This window comes from Cetorhinus maximus, chromosome 30 (assembly GCF_964194155.1).
Source record: "Cetorhinus maximus chromosome 30, sCetMax3.hap1.1, whole genome shotgun sequence".
In the NCBI taxonomy this organism is placed as follows: Eukaryota; Metazoa; Chordata; class Chondrichthyes; order Lamniformes; family Cetorhinidae; genus Cetorhinus; species Cetorhinus maximus.
The window spans coordinates 10,836,664-10,850,506 of NC_135908.1; the positions used below are offsets into that span (position 1 = coordinate 10,836,664).

Consider the following 13,843-nt stretch of genomic DNA (forward strand, 5'->3'; position numbering starts at 1 on the left):
AAATGTCAGGTAACGAATGCATTTGGGGAGGGAAAACAAAGCAAGGGAATATGCAATAAACGGGAAGTTGAGAGTGGTTGAGGAAGTGAGACATTGGAGTGCATGTCCACAAGTCCTTGAAGGTGGCAGGACAGGTGGACAAGTCAGCCTATGGAATGCTTTCCTTTATTGGGCAAGGTATTGAGTACAAAAGCAGGGATATAATGATGAAACTGTATAAAACGCTGGTTAGGCCACAGCTGGAACTTTGTGGACAGTTCTGGTGACATTACAGGAGGGACATAATTGCACTGGAAAGAATGCAGACGAGATTTACAAGTATGTTGCCAGGGCTTGAAAATTGCAACTAAGAGGAGGCTAAAAGGGTGACCTAATTGAGGTGCACAAAATTATGAGGGGCCTGGACAGGGTAGACAGTAAAGACTTGTGTCCCCTAACTGAGGGGTCAATTACCAGGGGACATAGATTTAAGGTGATTGGTAGAAGGATCAGAGAGGACATGAAGAAAAACTTTTTCACCCAGAAGGTGCTGAGCATCTGGAATTCACTGCTTAATTTGTTGGTTGAGGCTGAAACACTCAACTCATTTAAAAGGTACCTGGATCTGCATCTGAAGTGCTGTAACCTACAAGGCTACAGAACAGGTTCTGGAAAGTGGGAATAAAATGAGCGGCTAGTTTCTTTTTGGCCAGCGCAGACAAGATGGGCTGAACGGCCCCTTTCTGCACCATAACTGTTCTACAGTTCTATCTGGCAGGCTCCCATCCAATTCACTTATGTTTATCAGTCTAAGATGTTCTTTGCACTTACCACTTTGAATCCTGTGGGCTATAAACCGGCAGAAAAAGCGATTCTTTTTGTCACACCGGTCAGTATGACTAAGTTTAGCAGGTGCCTGATGCAGCTCTATCACACGACCTGGGAATCTTATAAAGTGACACTCCAACCAGCATAGAATAAACTCAGTATTTTATTAGGAAAAAGCCATGTTTTAAATAAGTACAGGAAACAGATGGGTCAATTTTTAGAAGAGGTAAAGGAGCTGTATTAAAGTTTCAGCTTGCTTGCTGAAAGCTCTCTGTGTTTGTTCTGCTTCTTGGCTCCGATCTTGGCTCCTTTCAACTCAGCTTTCACTTGGTCTTGTAACTGGGAGAAAAAGGCCTTTGAAGAGCGTAGAGTTTTGTCTTTCCCTTCATCCTTTTAATAGTTAAAAATAATTGAGTTAGAGTCCACTTTTGAAAATTTGGCTTTTCCTTCCTGATGAATTACATTGGGAAAATAAAGGCATGAGAATACAGATTGTTCCATACAATGCTGCATTGTGCCAGGGTCTACTGTAATAAACAGGAGCTCCTATTCAGGGTACTGATGCCTCAGGCAGTATCTAAAAGGAGTGACTTTAGAAACTCTTATCTAAAGGAGTATATAACCCAGTAAATGATGATTAAGTGAGAGGTTGCATTCAAGAACGAGCAGGTAATGCCGAAGTATGATGCAATTTGGGCAAGCAAACTGATCCAAGGTTTTGAGATAAAATAGCGAATGCTAGAAATACACAATGGGTCAGAAAGGGGAGGTCAGTATTCCAGTCAGCTCTTCATACAAGGACCCAACCATAACATTAACCTATCTTTTCTCTCTCAGATGGTGACAGCCTGCTGTGTAGTATTTTTTTGAAACTATAGGGAATTTGAAGGGGAATGGAAGCAAGTTAAATGACACTGATGGTCTGTTTGAAATTGCAATGCTGTACATGGAAGGAACTTGGCCTGAACATTTTGTAAAGGAAACATTTGCTGGCAATTTATTCAGTCACTCCTTGCTGTGAACAGGAACAATGAGACTCACAGGGTGATTATCTGGCGAAGGAAGCAATCATTGAAAGGAAATAAAACATTCTAAAATTAATTTAATCTCTCCTTCTGACATATTCAACAGCCTCATTACACTGCTCCAATGTTCATCACCATACGACAGTACTCACCTTCAGCAGCGTCGCCTTTCCTTCCTGGGTCAATTTCCTCACTTTTTCAGCATTCTTTTCCTTCACTCGTTTATTACTCAGCTTCACATTCAGCTTCTCCAATACTTTCTGACGCGCCTCCTTCTCTCGTAATCGGAGACGTTTCAGTTTTTTCTTCTTCCTTCTCTCCCGTTTCTTGTCTGTTGCTGTCTTTTCGGTGTCTCCTTGGAGGTCCCCAGCTCGACCCTTCTCCTGTAATTATCAGCCCAATCAGCACTGCGACACTAACTGCAGGTCTTGCATCTCATTCAATACAATAATAAACCAGCTTCCATACAAAACAGCCTCGATAATAAATACAATAAACAGCCTCTATAATAATAGCAATAAGTCAGCTTTCATAGAAAAACACATCTTACCCATCATCGCACCCCACCCCCCTCCCACCCCGTAGAGCCTCACTGGTGCTGCAAATGCGATGAATCTCAACCATAATCCCAATCCTGATCCCGTTCTCATTCAAAGTGTGTATACTTATTTTCCAGCATGGAGTCACTAACACAATTAGGAGCAGAGGTACAAGCTTGGGTTCCTTCTCTAAAACCATAAGCGTAGAGAGTAATGTCACATTCCTTCCCCAGCTGGTATCAGTTAAAGGCTGGGCACTGCGGGGCTCAGTGCCATTCCATGGAGGGGCTTAGTGCTGTTTGCCTTTACATTACCTTCCTCTTTAGTTTCTTACCTTGACTTCTTCTGGTGCCAGTAGAGTGGCATCACTGACATTCACTGGTGCCACTTCCTCCATACTAATGGACGGCAGGTTAGAGACCACCTTCACTTCAGGCACAGGCTGACAAAAGAAAAAAAGTGTCATTACAAACTCACCCCTGACTACCAGGAAAGTTTAAGCAACCTTTGCCCTCCTACCTTGCTCCAAGGCCAGCTGAGGACACAGTTCAATGTGCAGAGATGCTCAAAGTGACCTGTCCTCCAGATATGGCAGCAGACAGAAACTGAATTTTGCACAGCACAAAGATCAGAGAGTCAGAGTGTTGTAGACTGCAGGATTAAACCTGGCCTTAGGGCAAGTGTGTGAGGGTCACAAACTGACTGCATTCAAACTGCAAGTGCAGTCCACTACACAAAAACAAAGTTTAAATGTCAAGGGAAATACTGAGCACTTGAACTGTAGACTTTATGTTTTGGCGCCAGAGTCTGAACATTCAATTCTACTCCAGCAGTGTGGGGAATGAGTGCCTATGATTTTACCAGTTCTCTCTGACAATCTGCGCTCTGATAGTCTTCCCTCCTGAGACCTAACTCTTGTTGTCTACAGTACCACAGGTATTGCTCACATGGTACCACATCCAGGTAGTAATTCTTCCTGTGTGTGCTGAGATTAAGAGACATCCAATTACATTTTCCAGCAGGGGTCACAGGGTAATCCAAAGGAGCAGGAACTTTAGTTACTTTCCCCTTTACCAGGGTGCTGAGGCGCATTGTGGTTTCCCCCCCTGCTGCAATCAGCTAAATCAGCACAATCCAGAAATAGTGCGTGAGATCTTGCTGATCTGAATTGCTTCAGCAGCCAGCCAGTTCCAGTCACACTGAATGTAAAACATCAAACAACGCAACAGGGGTAATGACCATATCCAGTGGATGTCAGTGTGGCCCGGGAGTAGACAACAGCTGTGCCCTTGCAGCGGCGGAGTTAGGCAGTCCATGCTTGTCTCCAGTTAACCTCCAATGTTACACCATTTCCTTTACTTACCGGTTTTGGTGTGAACTGGAAGTTTGAGAGTGCGTCTAGTTTGAGGAAAAGGGAATCCATCAACTTCTGGATCTCAGCATGCTGCAGGTTTTCCTCCGTTTCAGACTTTTGCTGCAATAATAAAACTTTAATTTAAAGATCTGACAGGCACACAGCCAACCAACAGTTAGCTGATCTCTCAGACTCATATGACAACGGACTGTAAATCTAACATTTGACTCTCAGCAACTACATTTATTAATTACAACTTAACCGTTCCAAATATCACATTACTATTAAACAAGCAACTATACATATTCCTCTCCAAACTCTCTATTGACAAAGTCCAAATGTTTTAATTTTTGTCAAATATGTCCTCTACTCAAGGTGCTGACTCTCATTGGGGGACAGTTCCTGAAGGTGCTGACTCTCACTGGGGGAACAGTTCCTGTAAGTGCTGACTGTCACTGGGGGACAGTTCCTGAAGGTGCTGACTTTCACTGGGGGACAGTTCCTGAAGGTGCTGACTCTCCCTGGGGGACAGTTCCTGAAGGTGCTGACTCTCCCTGGGGGACAGTTCTTGAAGGTGCTGACTCTCAATGGGGGACAGTTCCTGAAGGTGATGACTCTCAATGGGGGACAGTTCCTGAAGGTGCTGACTCCCACTAGGTGGGGTGGGATAGTTTTAATGGAACAGTTCTTGTTTATTACCATACCCATATGCTTAGCCTGCGTATGTGAAAAAAATGTGTCGCAAAAGCATTCAAAGTTTTTCCTGTTCATGGGATGTGGGAATCGCTGGTTAGGCCAGCATTTATTGCGCATGCCTAAATGCCCTTGAGAAGGTGATGGTGTGCTGCCTTCTTGCACTGCCTCAGTTCATGTGTTGTAGGAACACCCACAGTGTTGTTAGGAAGGGAGTTCCAGGATTTTGTGCAACTGTGCCAGGCATCATTGCTGAGCCCGATTCTGGTCCAATTTCCTGTGTTTAATCTAGATGTTGAAATTGTTGTAATTCCATTCAAATTAATCCTTTGTTCAAACCTCATCTAATCCCCAAGGTGTTTGTGCCTCCTGAGATCACCTAAGATTATTACCTGAGTTTGCTTTAAATATTCTTGCTCGTAGACTTCAGCCAGACTCAGCTTGCTTTTCTCATGGTCCAAGGTGAGTCGCTTTTTGTATTCAAAGACCTCATCTTTTGGTTTTTCTTTACGTACAACATCGTCCCAGGCCTGTAACACAGATCACATGATGCTTACCCATCAACAACTGATTAATGGCCATTCTTAAGTGGCTGTAATCAACAGAACTTACAAAACAGAAATAGTGCAGAGAACTGGACCCAACCGATTCCAATATGACTTCAGTTAAAAGGAACCTTGTGGAAAATCCACTGTTTAAGACAGAGTAAACATATCAATACTGAACATTCACCTCATCAATCCTAGCTGAAACAGAAAATGCTGCACATGCACATCAACACACAAAGTGAAGAGGCAATGAAACACTTGGGATGGGGACCTCATCATAGCTCCAGCGGCCACCCAAACTGGTCCACCTGCTAACTGCACTTCTTCCTTTTCACCATCAGCCTGATTGACCTGCAATACATATTCTAGGATTTTGTGTTATTTCTGATTGGAGGAAAGATAATTTATCCCAAAAGGGGACATTCAGTCCTTGTCACCAGAATCAAAGTTAGGAACTGGTTTTCCACAGCTCCATTTTCCTTCTTTCTTGCCCCATCTTTAACCACAGCAATTAGAATATTAAATCTAATGCCAACCACATGCAGCAAAGTGTTCCCTTTCCATAACTTCCTCCACACTGGCACATTACATTAATGCTTATCTCAAGGTCACAGCCTTGCCTTTGATCTGATCAATTGGCCTCGTTTATCCTGTTCATCATTTAGAATAGCTCAATGAACGCCTCCCACACTGATCTCTCTGCTCTTGCACACAAAATGGAGCGATATATTCTCAATCTAATTACAGACTCCAGGGCCAAGAAAGATCTACTTTTAATTAGAGATGGTAGTAATTCAAGCATACAATTCATTATAAATTTGACATATATGTGAATCATTAATCCCACTTCAATAACTCCACTACTTTCCATTCTTTACAACATCTTCATTTTCCACTCTATTAGCTGCAGTTGTCTTTTGTGTTTTCCACATTTTGTTCTACTTTAGATTAAGAATCTATTTTCTTGCTTTTCACGTTTGGTTTAAATGGAACCACATTTTCTCTGTAGCACTCCAGTGGGTGAAACGTGTGAATACACCACACTTGGCAAGCACTAGCTGCCCACATAATTAGGCACCAATGCACAGTTAGAATATTCCAAGCCATCAGTTGCTAGGCATACTAGGGTACGTGGCACTAGCTGTTAGGTTGGAGATTTTCCTGAGTAACTTATTTCACAGCTTCTTGCTGTCAGTTACTCAGGAAAATCTCCAACCTAACATAAGCTGGTCCAGGAGTTACTGACAAAGCCTTCCACTGACCTGGTCTTTAATCCTCTGCATAATAACATCCTCCAGTTGAAGTGTTGTCTCCTCAGTGATGACAGGAGCTGGGAACAGAGATCAGAAATTAGTACAAACTCAATACAAAGCAAACTATAACACAACTTTAATGTTTCAGGTCAACGATCCTTCATCAGAACTATGAATTCTGATAAAAGATCACATACTTGAAACGTTAACTCCCTTTCTCGCTCTACAGATGCTGCCTGGCCTGCTGAGAATTTCCAACATTTTCAGTTATAATTTCAGCAAAGCTTAATGCTAGGCCAGTAAACACACTATCTCATACATCCAGACATACCAAAACCAAAATGAGTGGTCTTTGCCAACCCTCCCGCTTCCCCAGTTTCAAGGTGAGTGTGCAAGGGCAAGACATACCCTTTCTGACTGCATTGTCAAACAGGAGGTCCTCCTCCAGCAGGCTATTCTCTGGTCGTTTCTGGGCACTGACCTCTCCCAGGAGCTGCCAAGGCTTCTGTTCCAAGGCCGATTTCTCCAGCTGCTGGATTTGTGTGTTTAGCTAGAGGAAACAAAACACAACGCTGGTTACCCGTGGAATTACACTGCATAGAAATTACAGGCTGGACACCAGCCATTCACCCAAGCAGCCCAAGTCGATGCTTATCCTCCACACAAGTTATTCTAATCCCATGTCACTGTTCTTTTCCTTCAACCACTAATCCAACCCATTCCTAAACTAACTCTGCAACCTCTCAACCCTGAGTAAAAATGTTTCTCCTGCTCTCTGTCCCAATAATTTTACATTTAATCCTACATGCATATCCCCTCAATCACCAAGAACAGTCTTTCAATCTACTCTGTCCAATCCCTTCATAAGTTTAACCTCTTGTAACAAAAACAGTCCAGATTTTTCTAGAGCAAAATATCGCAGATGTTGGAGATCTGAAATGAAAACAGAAAACATTGGAAATACTCTCAACAGGTCAGGCAGCATCTGTGGAGAGATAAAAACACCTGATTTTTTTTCAAGGCTTTGTATTAAGACTTCTAACATCATCTCTTGCTTCCCCACAAATTTAAAATTCTCACACTTATGTTTAATTCCCTTCATAGCTGTTACCCTCCTTATCTCTGCAACCTTTTCAGCCATACACCATCCACCCCAAAAATCCCTTTCCCCCAACTGCAACCCTTAGTGTCTCCCCTACTCCCATCACCCCACTATTGGTAGCCATACCTTCAGCCATATAAGCTCTAAGCTCTGGAACTCCTCTCTAAATCTCTTCATCTGCAAGACGCTCCCTGACCAAACTTTTGATCATCTTCCCAATAACTCCTTTGGGGGCTCTTTTATATCTCAGGGAAGTGTGTTGACATTTTCTTTCAGCTGAAAGTGGGTGTGGATATTGTGCCCTGTGCCTGAATTAATAATCATTCCAATAATCACCTTTTCTTGGCGTTTTTCGAAGGCTGATTTTGTCTCTTCTGGCTTCTTTCCTCCTATCTCATTGGCCAATTCTTCCACATCACTGTCATCTGACAGGTTAAAACTAACTTTCTTGTGGGCCCTCTTGGCCTCTAGGCTACTCTCGGATTCAGCCATCTCCTCCTCCTGGTCTCTGGGTTACAGAAAAAAAGAAACAAATTAATACAACAAATAAATATGGGATCTACACTCTAGTTTATAAGTAGAATACATCTATTTTCAGCTTGTACTTATGTTGTTATGTGCTATTAAGCATGATACCACAAATCAAATTCTTACAGATTACCAGGGGGGTGTGTGTGACACAGACCAATTGCTGGTGCTGTGCAGCGTATAATTCTTTCAATAGCTTCTACAGGACTCTGTTGCCAGTGGTTCTGAGGACCTGTGAAGCCAGTAGCCCAGACTGCATCCCATCGCTAATCTCATTTAGACCGTTAGTTGGGCTTCTACATCTAGTCTCAGTGCCATGACTAATTGTACATGAATAAAGAGGTTCAGCAATCCAGATGCATATCATTAAAAGCCAAAGCAGAGAAAGAACAGTAAGATCAATGGGTGCTGGACTTCATCATAAGGTACAGAATAAAAACCAAGACAGTACCCATTGCAGACACACATTGCTGGTAGTCTTCAACTGGAGGAAAGTCCAGCAACAGAAACCTGGATCATATATGGAACAAAGGAAATGGCAAACAAGGGTTATATTTGCAGGTGATGAGGAGGATAAGGGCTAATCTGTTACCCACTGTTGACCAGTTGGCGGACACTCAGTTTCACCTAAGACAGGAAGAGTCACCTGAAATGGATCATTCTCAGGATGACAGGCTGTTACTAGTGGGGTACCACAAGGATAAGTGCTAGGCCCACAGCTGTTCACAATCTATATAAATGATTTGGATATGGGAACAAATTGCAATATTTCCAAATTTATTGATGACACCAAACTGGGTGGGAACGCAAGTTGTGAGGAGGATGCGAGGAGGCTTCAAGAGGACTTGGACAGGCTAAGTGAATGGGTTAGAACATGGCAGATGGAATATAACGTGAATAAATGTGAAGTTATTCACTTTGGTAGGAAAAACAGAAAGGCAGAATATTTCTTAAATGTCGAGAGGTTGGAAAGTGCAGTTTCCAAACAGACCTGGGTGTTCTTGTTCATGAGTCACTGAAAGTTAGCATGCAGGTGCAGCAAGCAATTAGGAAGGCAAATTGTATGTGTTTGTTGGCCTTCATCGCAAAGGGATTCAAGTACAGAAGTAAAGATGTCTTGCTGCAGTTACATAGAGCCTTGGTGAGACCTCACCTGTAGTATTGTGTACAGTTTTGGCCCCCTTATCTATGGAAGGATATACTTGCCACAGAAGGAGTGCAACAGAGATTCACCAGGCTAATCCTGGGATGTCAGGATTGTTTTATGAGGAGATATTGAGCAAACTGGGTCGGTATTCTCTAGAGTTTCGAAGAATGAGAGGTGATCCCATTGAAACATTCAAAATTCTTACAGGGTGCGACAGGGTGGATGTAGATAGGATGTTTCCCCTGGCTGGTGAGTCTAAAACCAGGGAACATAATCTCAGGATAAGGGGAGGCCATTTAGGACTGAGATGAGGAGGAATTTCTTCACTCAGAGGGTGGTGAGTCTTTGGAATTCTCCACCCCAGAGGGCAGTGGAAGCTCAATCACTGAGCATGTTCAAGACAGAAATTGATAGATTTCTGGAGGCTAATCCAGGGATATGGGGATAGTGCGGGAGAGTAGAGTTGAGGTAGATGATCTCATTGAATGTCAGAGCAGGCTCGCTGGGCCAAATGGCCTACTCCCGTTCCTATGTTGAAATGTCAGAGGAATGTCAGTGATGCTGGAGTTGGATCCAGTGCCTAAGGGTGGGGGTAGGAGGAAATGGAGGAAACAACTTCAGAAAACATACTCATCGATTTCTTCCCCCTCCTCAAATTTTTCTGGCTCTGGTTCCCCTTCTGCCTCAATGCTTTCTTTCTCCTCATCGCCATCTTCTTCTATAGGTTCCTCATCCATGACTGGGTTGAAGAAATCCTTGTACTGCAGGTTCCTGGAACTCTTGGTCTGACAAACAGCAAACAAAATTCAAACATGTAAAAACAGTAATACAACAGAGTTCCTTAATCTGATCTTAAGTCACAGAACATCACTTTGCACAACCTGCAGCACTGGGTACATCCTGCACACTGGCCACAGCTGACCTCTATCATCCCTTACTCAGAGTTGTAAAATTCAGCTGTCTGACTGTGTGCTCTCTCATCCTGCCTCTCCAATCCACAACATTGATATCTACTGAAGAGATTATACTCTCGCTGTTACACTCTTCTCAAGGTGTCTTTGTAATCCAGATGTGTGTGAGGGGGAGACTGAGAGCAAGAGAAAGGAAGAGAAAACACAAGAGAACAAACATCTCTGAGATAATCCAGCTGCCTTCAAACTGAGCCATTGAGATCCTTACACATGGAGTGTTCCTGTTGGCCACAGTCTCTCTGTAGGGACAATTCCCACTTATCCAAGTCTAGAGAGCTCTGCAGAAGTTGGCAGGAAGGGCTTTGCTGCAGTTGAACTAACTGAACCCACACACCTTACTTACAGTATTAACTGAAGCCTAGGGGAATGAATCCCAACCCTAGCAACAGGTCAATCCAAACCAAGTCCCAGTAGTAATCCAGACTGGTTGGTTGATCAAGTCCCAGGGTACTGTGGGTCAAGTTTCAGATTACAGAGACCATGAGATTCTTCACCAGCATGTTGTCTTGGAACTACCTTGATCCTATGCAGAAAGCTGTGGAGTTCCCTCTTCCACTCCATCAGGATAGTCGCTAACTGGTAGCAGAAGTTTCGCACTGAATCCCATGGACCAGTGATCCCACAAGTAGGAGGTGCAGAGTTTCAGCAGCAGCTATATCCCTGAAACCCAGTTATGAGGGTCACTGGATTTGGATAGACGAGTATGTGCGCTCAGACTATGTAATGCACCCTTTCCCCCAAAGTTTTCAGTTTCCTCGTCAACTGTATGATAGAAATTTGCTCCAGTGAAGGCTGAAGAAGAGTGGGAGAGAAAGACAGAGACAGCTACAACACGAGACAGGAACATGGTTTTGTCTGTGAGCAATATTATCAGCATGTGGTTACTTCATTAAAGATCTTCATTTCAACTCCGTCCTCAGGTAAATACATTATTAATGTGGTACCCAGCTATACAGTCCAGTGGCTCAATCCCCAGCCTGTGCTAAGCTAACTCATCTCAGCTGGGAGAATGGCGAGGGTGCAGAATTTCCCCAGCAATCCTGGGGTAGAGAGAGGAAAAACGGATCAACTGGGGTCCCTGATCCTGGTCACAATTGAGTGAGTGTCTGCACACTGGATGAAGGATGTGCTGCCTTCCATGATCCAGTAGCCCACTGCCTCTCATTGTTTCAGCTCATACCTAAAGAATGGCCATTAGTCAAGGTACTGGAGACTGATGGGCATCCATGAAACCATATCACGACAGAGATCAGCACCGGCGGCAAGCTGAATACTGGGCAAGATTATTACCTTTATCTTAGTCTTTGTTTTCAGGACAAGTTCTTCATCTTCAGAGGGAATATCTTCAAAATAATCTATTTCTTCATCATCATCTTTCTGCTTCCCTTCTTCCTTCTCAACTTTCTTCAAAAAATCTTCCATTTCCGAAAGTCTAAAGAATTTATCGTCCAGTTCTGAGCTGCTGGCAAACCTTGGGCTCTTTCTCTGGAGTTTAGTCCTTTTCTCAACTTCATCAATATCAAAGTTGAGGTCAGAATCTTCATCACTAGGATTTTCTGTTTGAACATGTTCCCTGTCCACTGTCTGCTTTTTTGACTCTTCCTCCTCCTCATCACTCCCCTCCCCAATCTCACCATCTGCTTCTGTAGACTCGTTATTTTGGAACTCTTCCTCAGGAGCTTCAATCTCCACATCTTCTGTATCAATCAGTCTGATAAGAGTGTCCTGAAGTAAAAAAGCCACTGTATTCTTGAAATAGTTTAAGACCGAATTGTTCTGCAGTTCGATCTCCTGCCAGATCTGCTCCTCATCAAACTGTTCTACCACCAGCTCCTTCAGCGGGCTTCCAGCAGTAGACTCTGGCTCTTGCACCTTCTGAAAATCGTACAGCTCCTTAGTGAGAACAGTGAAGTCAGACGCCAAGCCATCCTGTACACTAGGAGAGAGAGAGGAACAGTGTTAATCCAAAATCTCACCCTCAAACACAACAGCTCAGGATTCACTTCTTACATATTACATTCTGCCACCCTCCAATCTTCTCACAAACATGTTGACTCCTGTGGTTCTACAGGAAAGTCTGCTGCCAAGGTGCAAACCAGGTGGTGCACTCCCGGTCAGTATAACTGGGATCCGGACGGCGCGCTCCCGGTCAGTATCACTGGGATCCGGACGGCGCGCTCCCGGTCAGTATCACTGGGATCCGGACGGTGCGCTCCCGGTCAGAATCACTGGGATCCGGACAGTGCGATCCCGGTCAGTATCACTGGGATCCGGACGGTGCGCTCCCGGTCAGTATAACTGGGATCCGGACGGTGCGCTCCCGGTCAGAATAACTGGGATCCGGACGGTGCGCTCCCTGTCAGTATAACTGGGATCCGGACGGTGCGCTCCCGGTCAGAATAACTGGGATCCGGACGGTGCGCTCCCTGTCAGTATAACTGGGATCCGGACGGCGCGCTCCCGGTCAGTATCACTGGGATCCGGACGGCGCGCTCCCGGTCAGTATCACTGGGATCCGGACGGTGCGCTCCCGGTCAGAATCACTGGGATCCGGACGGTGCGATCCCGGTCAGTATCACTGGGATCCGGACGGTGCGCTCCCGGTCAGTATAACTGGGATCCGGACGGTGCGCTCCCGGTCAGTATAACTGGGATCCGGACGGTGCGCTCCCGGTCAGAATAACGGATCCGGACGGTGCGCTCCCGGTCAGTATAACTGGGATCCGGACGGTGCGCTCCCTGTCAGTATAACTCGGATCCGGACGGTGCGCTCTCGGTCAGTATAACTCGGTTCCATAAGTGGCTCCTCGCTGGACTCCGGAGCCGCTGTCTCCCTGCCCCGGTTACCCAATGGGGAGCTCGGGCCGCCCCGGTTACCCGATGGGGAACTCTGGCCGCCCCGGGTTCCCGGTTACCCGATGGGGAGCTCGGGCCGCCCCGGTTACCCGATGGGGAGCTCGGGCCGCCCCGGGTCCCCGGTTACCCAAGCCGCCCCGGTTACCTGAGCAGCAGCTCCGGGGAGCTCGGGCCGCCCCGGTTACCCGAGCCGGGAAGCCCGGGCCCCCCCAGGTTACCCGAGCCGCCCCCGGTTACCCGAGGCGGGGAGCCCGGGCCGCCCCGGTTACCCGAGCCGGGAAGCCCGGGCCCCCCCCAGGTTACCCGAGCCGCCCCCCGGTTACCCGAGCCGCCCCCGGTTACCCGAGGCGGGGAGCCCGGGCCGCCCCGCTTACCTGAGCAACAGCTCCGGCCGCTCCGCCGCGCGCTCCAACCGCCGTGCGCACTCGCCCAGCGCCGCCATCTTGCCGCCCGGCGTGGGGTAACACTGAGATCGTCCCCGGAGCTCCGAGCCCCTCACACCCAGTTCCGGTTCCGTCCCCGTCCCCCTCACTCCTCTTTCCCGCCGCTTCTCAAAAGTTTTCGCCGATTTGGGGGCGGGATGTCCGCGCGTTAACTGACCTGAGGCAAATGTAATGAGGTGTTAGGGTCTGAGGAGGCTGAACGTAAATCTCGAGGCCTCAAGCGTGGGGGCGGCCCGGATCAGTGTCTCCCGGGAGCTTGAACCGTTCTCTGGTCGAAGCGGCGGGAAAGCGGGGAGCCCGGGCCGCCCCGGGTACCTCAGCAGCAGCTCCGGCCCGCGAAATGTACCTCAGCCCCTGTCAAAGAATGGAGCTGAAAACAAAGATAATCCGTCCGATAATCCACCTCATAAACAACTGGGATTCAGGACAAAGGAGCTGCCTTCTTCCGACGAGGTGTCACCCAAGCTGGACTGTGGTAACTTTGACAATCTGTTGGACGTAAACATTTTTTTAAAAAAAAAACCCCCGTTAAATATTATTATGTTAACTGTTAAAAGCTTGGAACTAATTGTTAGGT

The 13,843-nt window shown here is 46.1% G+C and overlaps 1 protein-coding gene across 1 annotated transcript; it reads right to left on the bottom strand.

The window, feature by feature from the left end:
• Nucleotides 1–952: 952 nt before the first annotated feature.
• On the bottom strand, nt 953–13,405 carry mphosph10 (M-phase phosphoprotein 10 (U3 small nucleolar ribonucleoprotein)). The gene is made up of 11 exons (XM_078532409.1): nt 13,198–13,405; nt 11,258–11,903; nt 9,627–9,781; nt 7,658–7,829; nt 6,628–6,769; nt 6,229–6,296; nt 4,811–4,948; nt 3,735–3,845; nt 2,706–2,813; nt 1,985–2,215; nt 953–1,197 (listed from the first exon to the last, which is right to left on the bottom strand). The coding sequence occupies exons 1-11, from the start codon at nt 13,263–13,265 to the stop codon at nt 1,048–1,050; spliced, it is 1,989 nt and encodes a 662-aa protein (XP_078388535.1). The 5' UTR covers nt 13,266–13,405; the 3' UTR covers nt 953–1,047.
• Nucleotides 13,406–13,843: the final 438 nt, after the last annotated feature.

Coding starts and splice junctions, on each gene's coding strand:
- mphosph10 (XM_078532409.1), bottom strand. CDS start 13,265: ATGGCGGCGCTGGGCGAGTGCGCACGGCGGTTGGAGCGCGCGGCGGAG. Junction 9,782..11,257: donor AAACAAAGACTAAGATAAAG/GTAATAATCTTG, acceptor GCTGTTTGTCAG/ACCAAGAGTTCCAGGAACCT. Junction 3,846..4,810: donor AATATTTAAAGCAAACTCAG/GTAATAATCTTA, acceptor TTATTATTGCAG/CAAAAGTCTGAAACGGAGGA.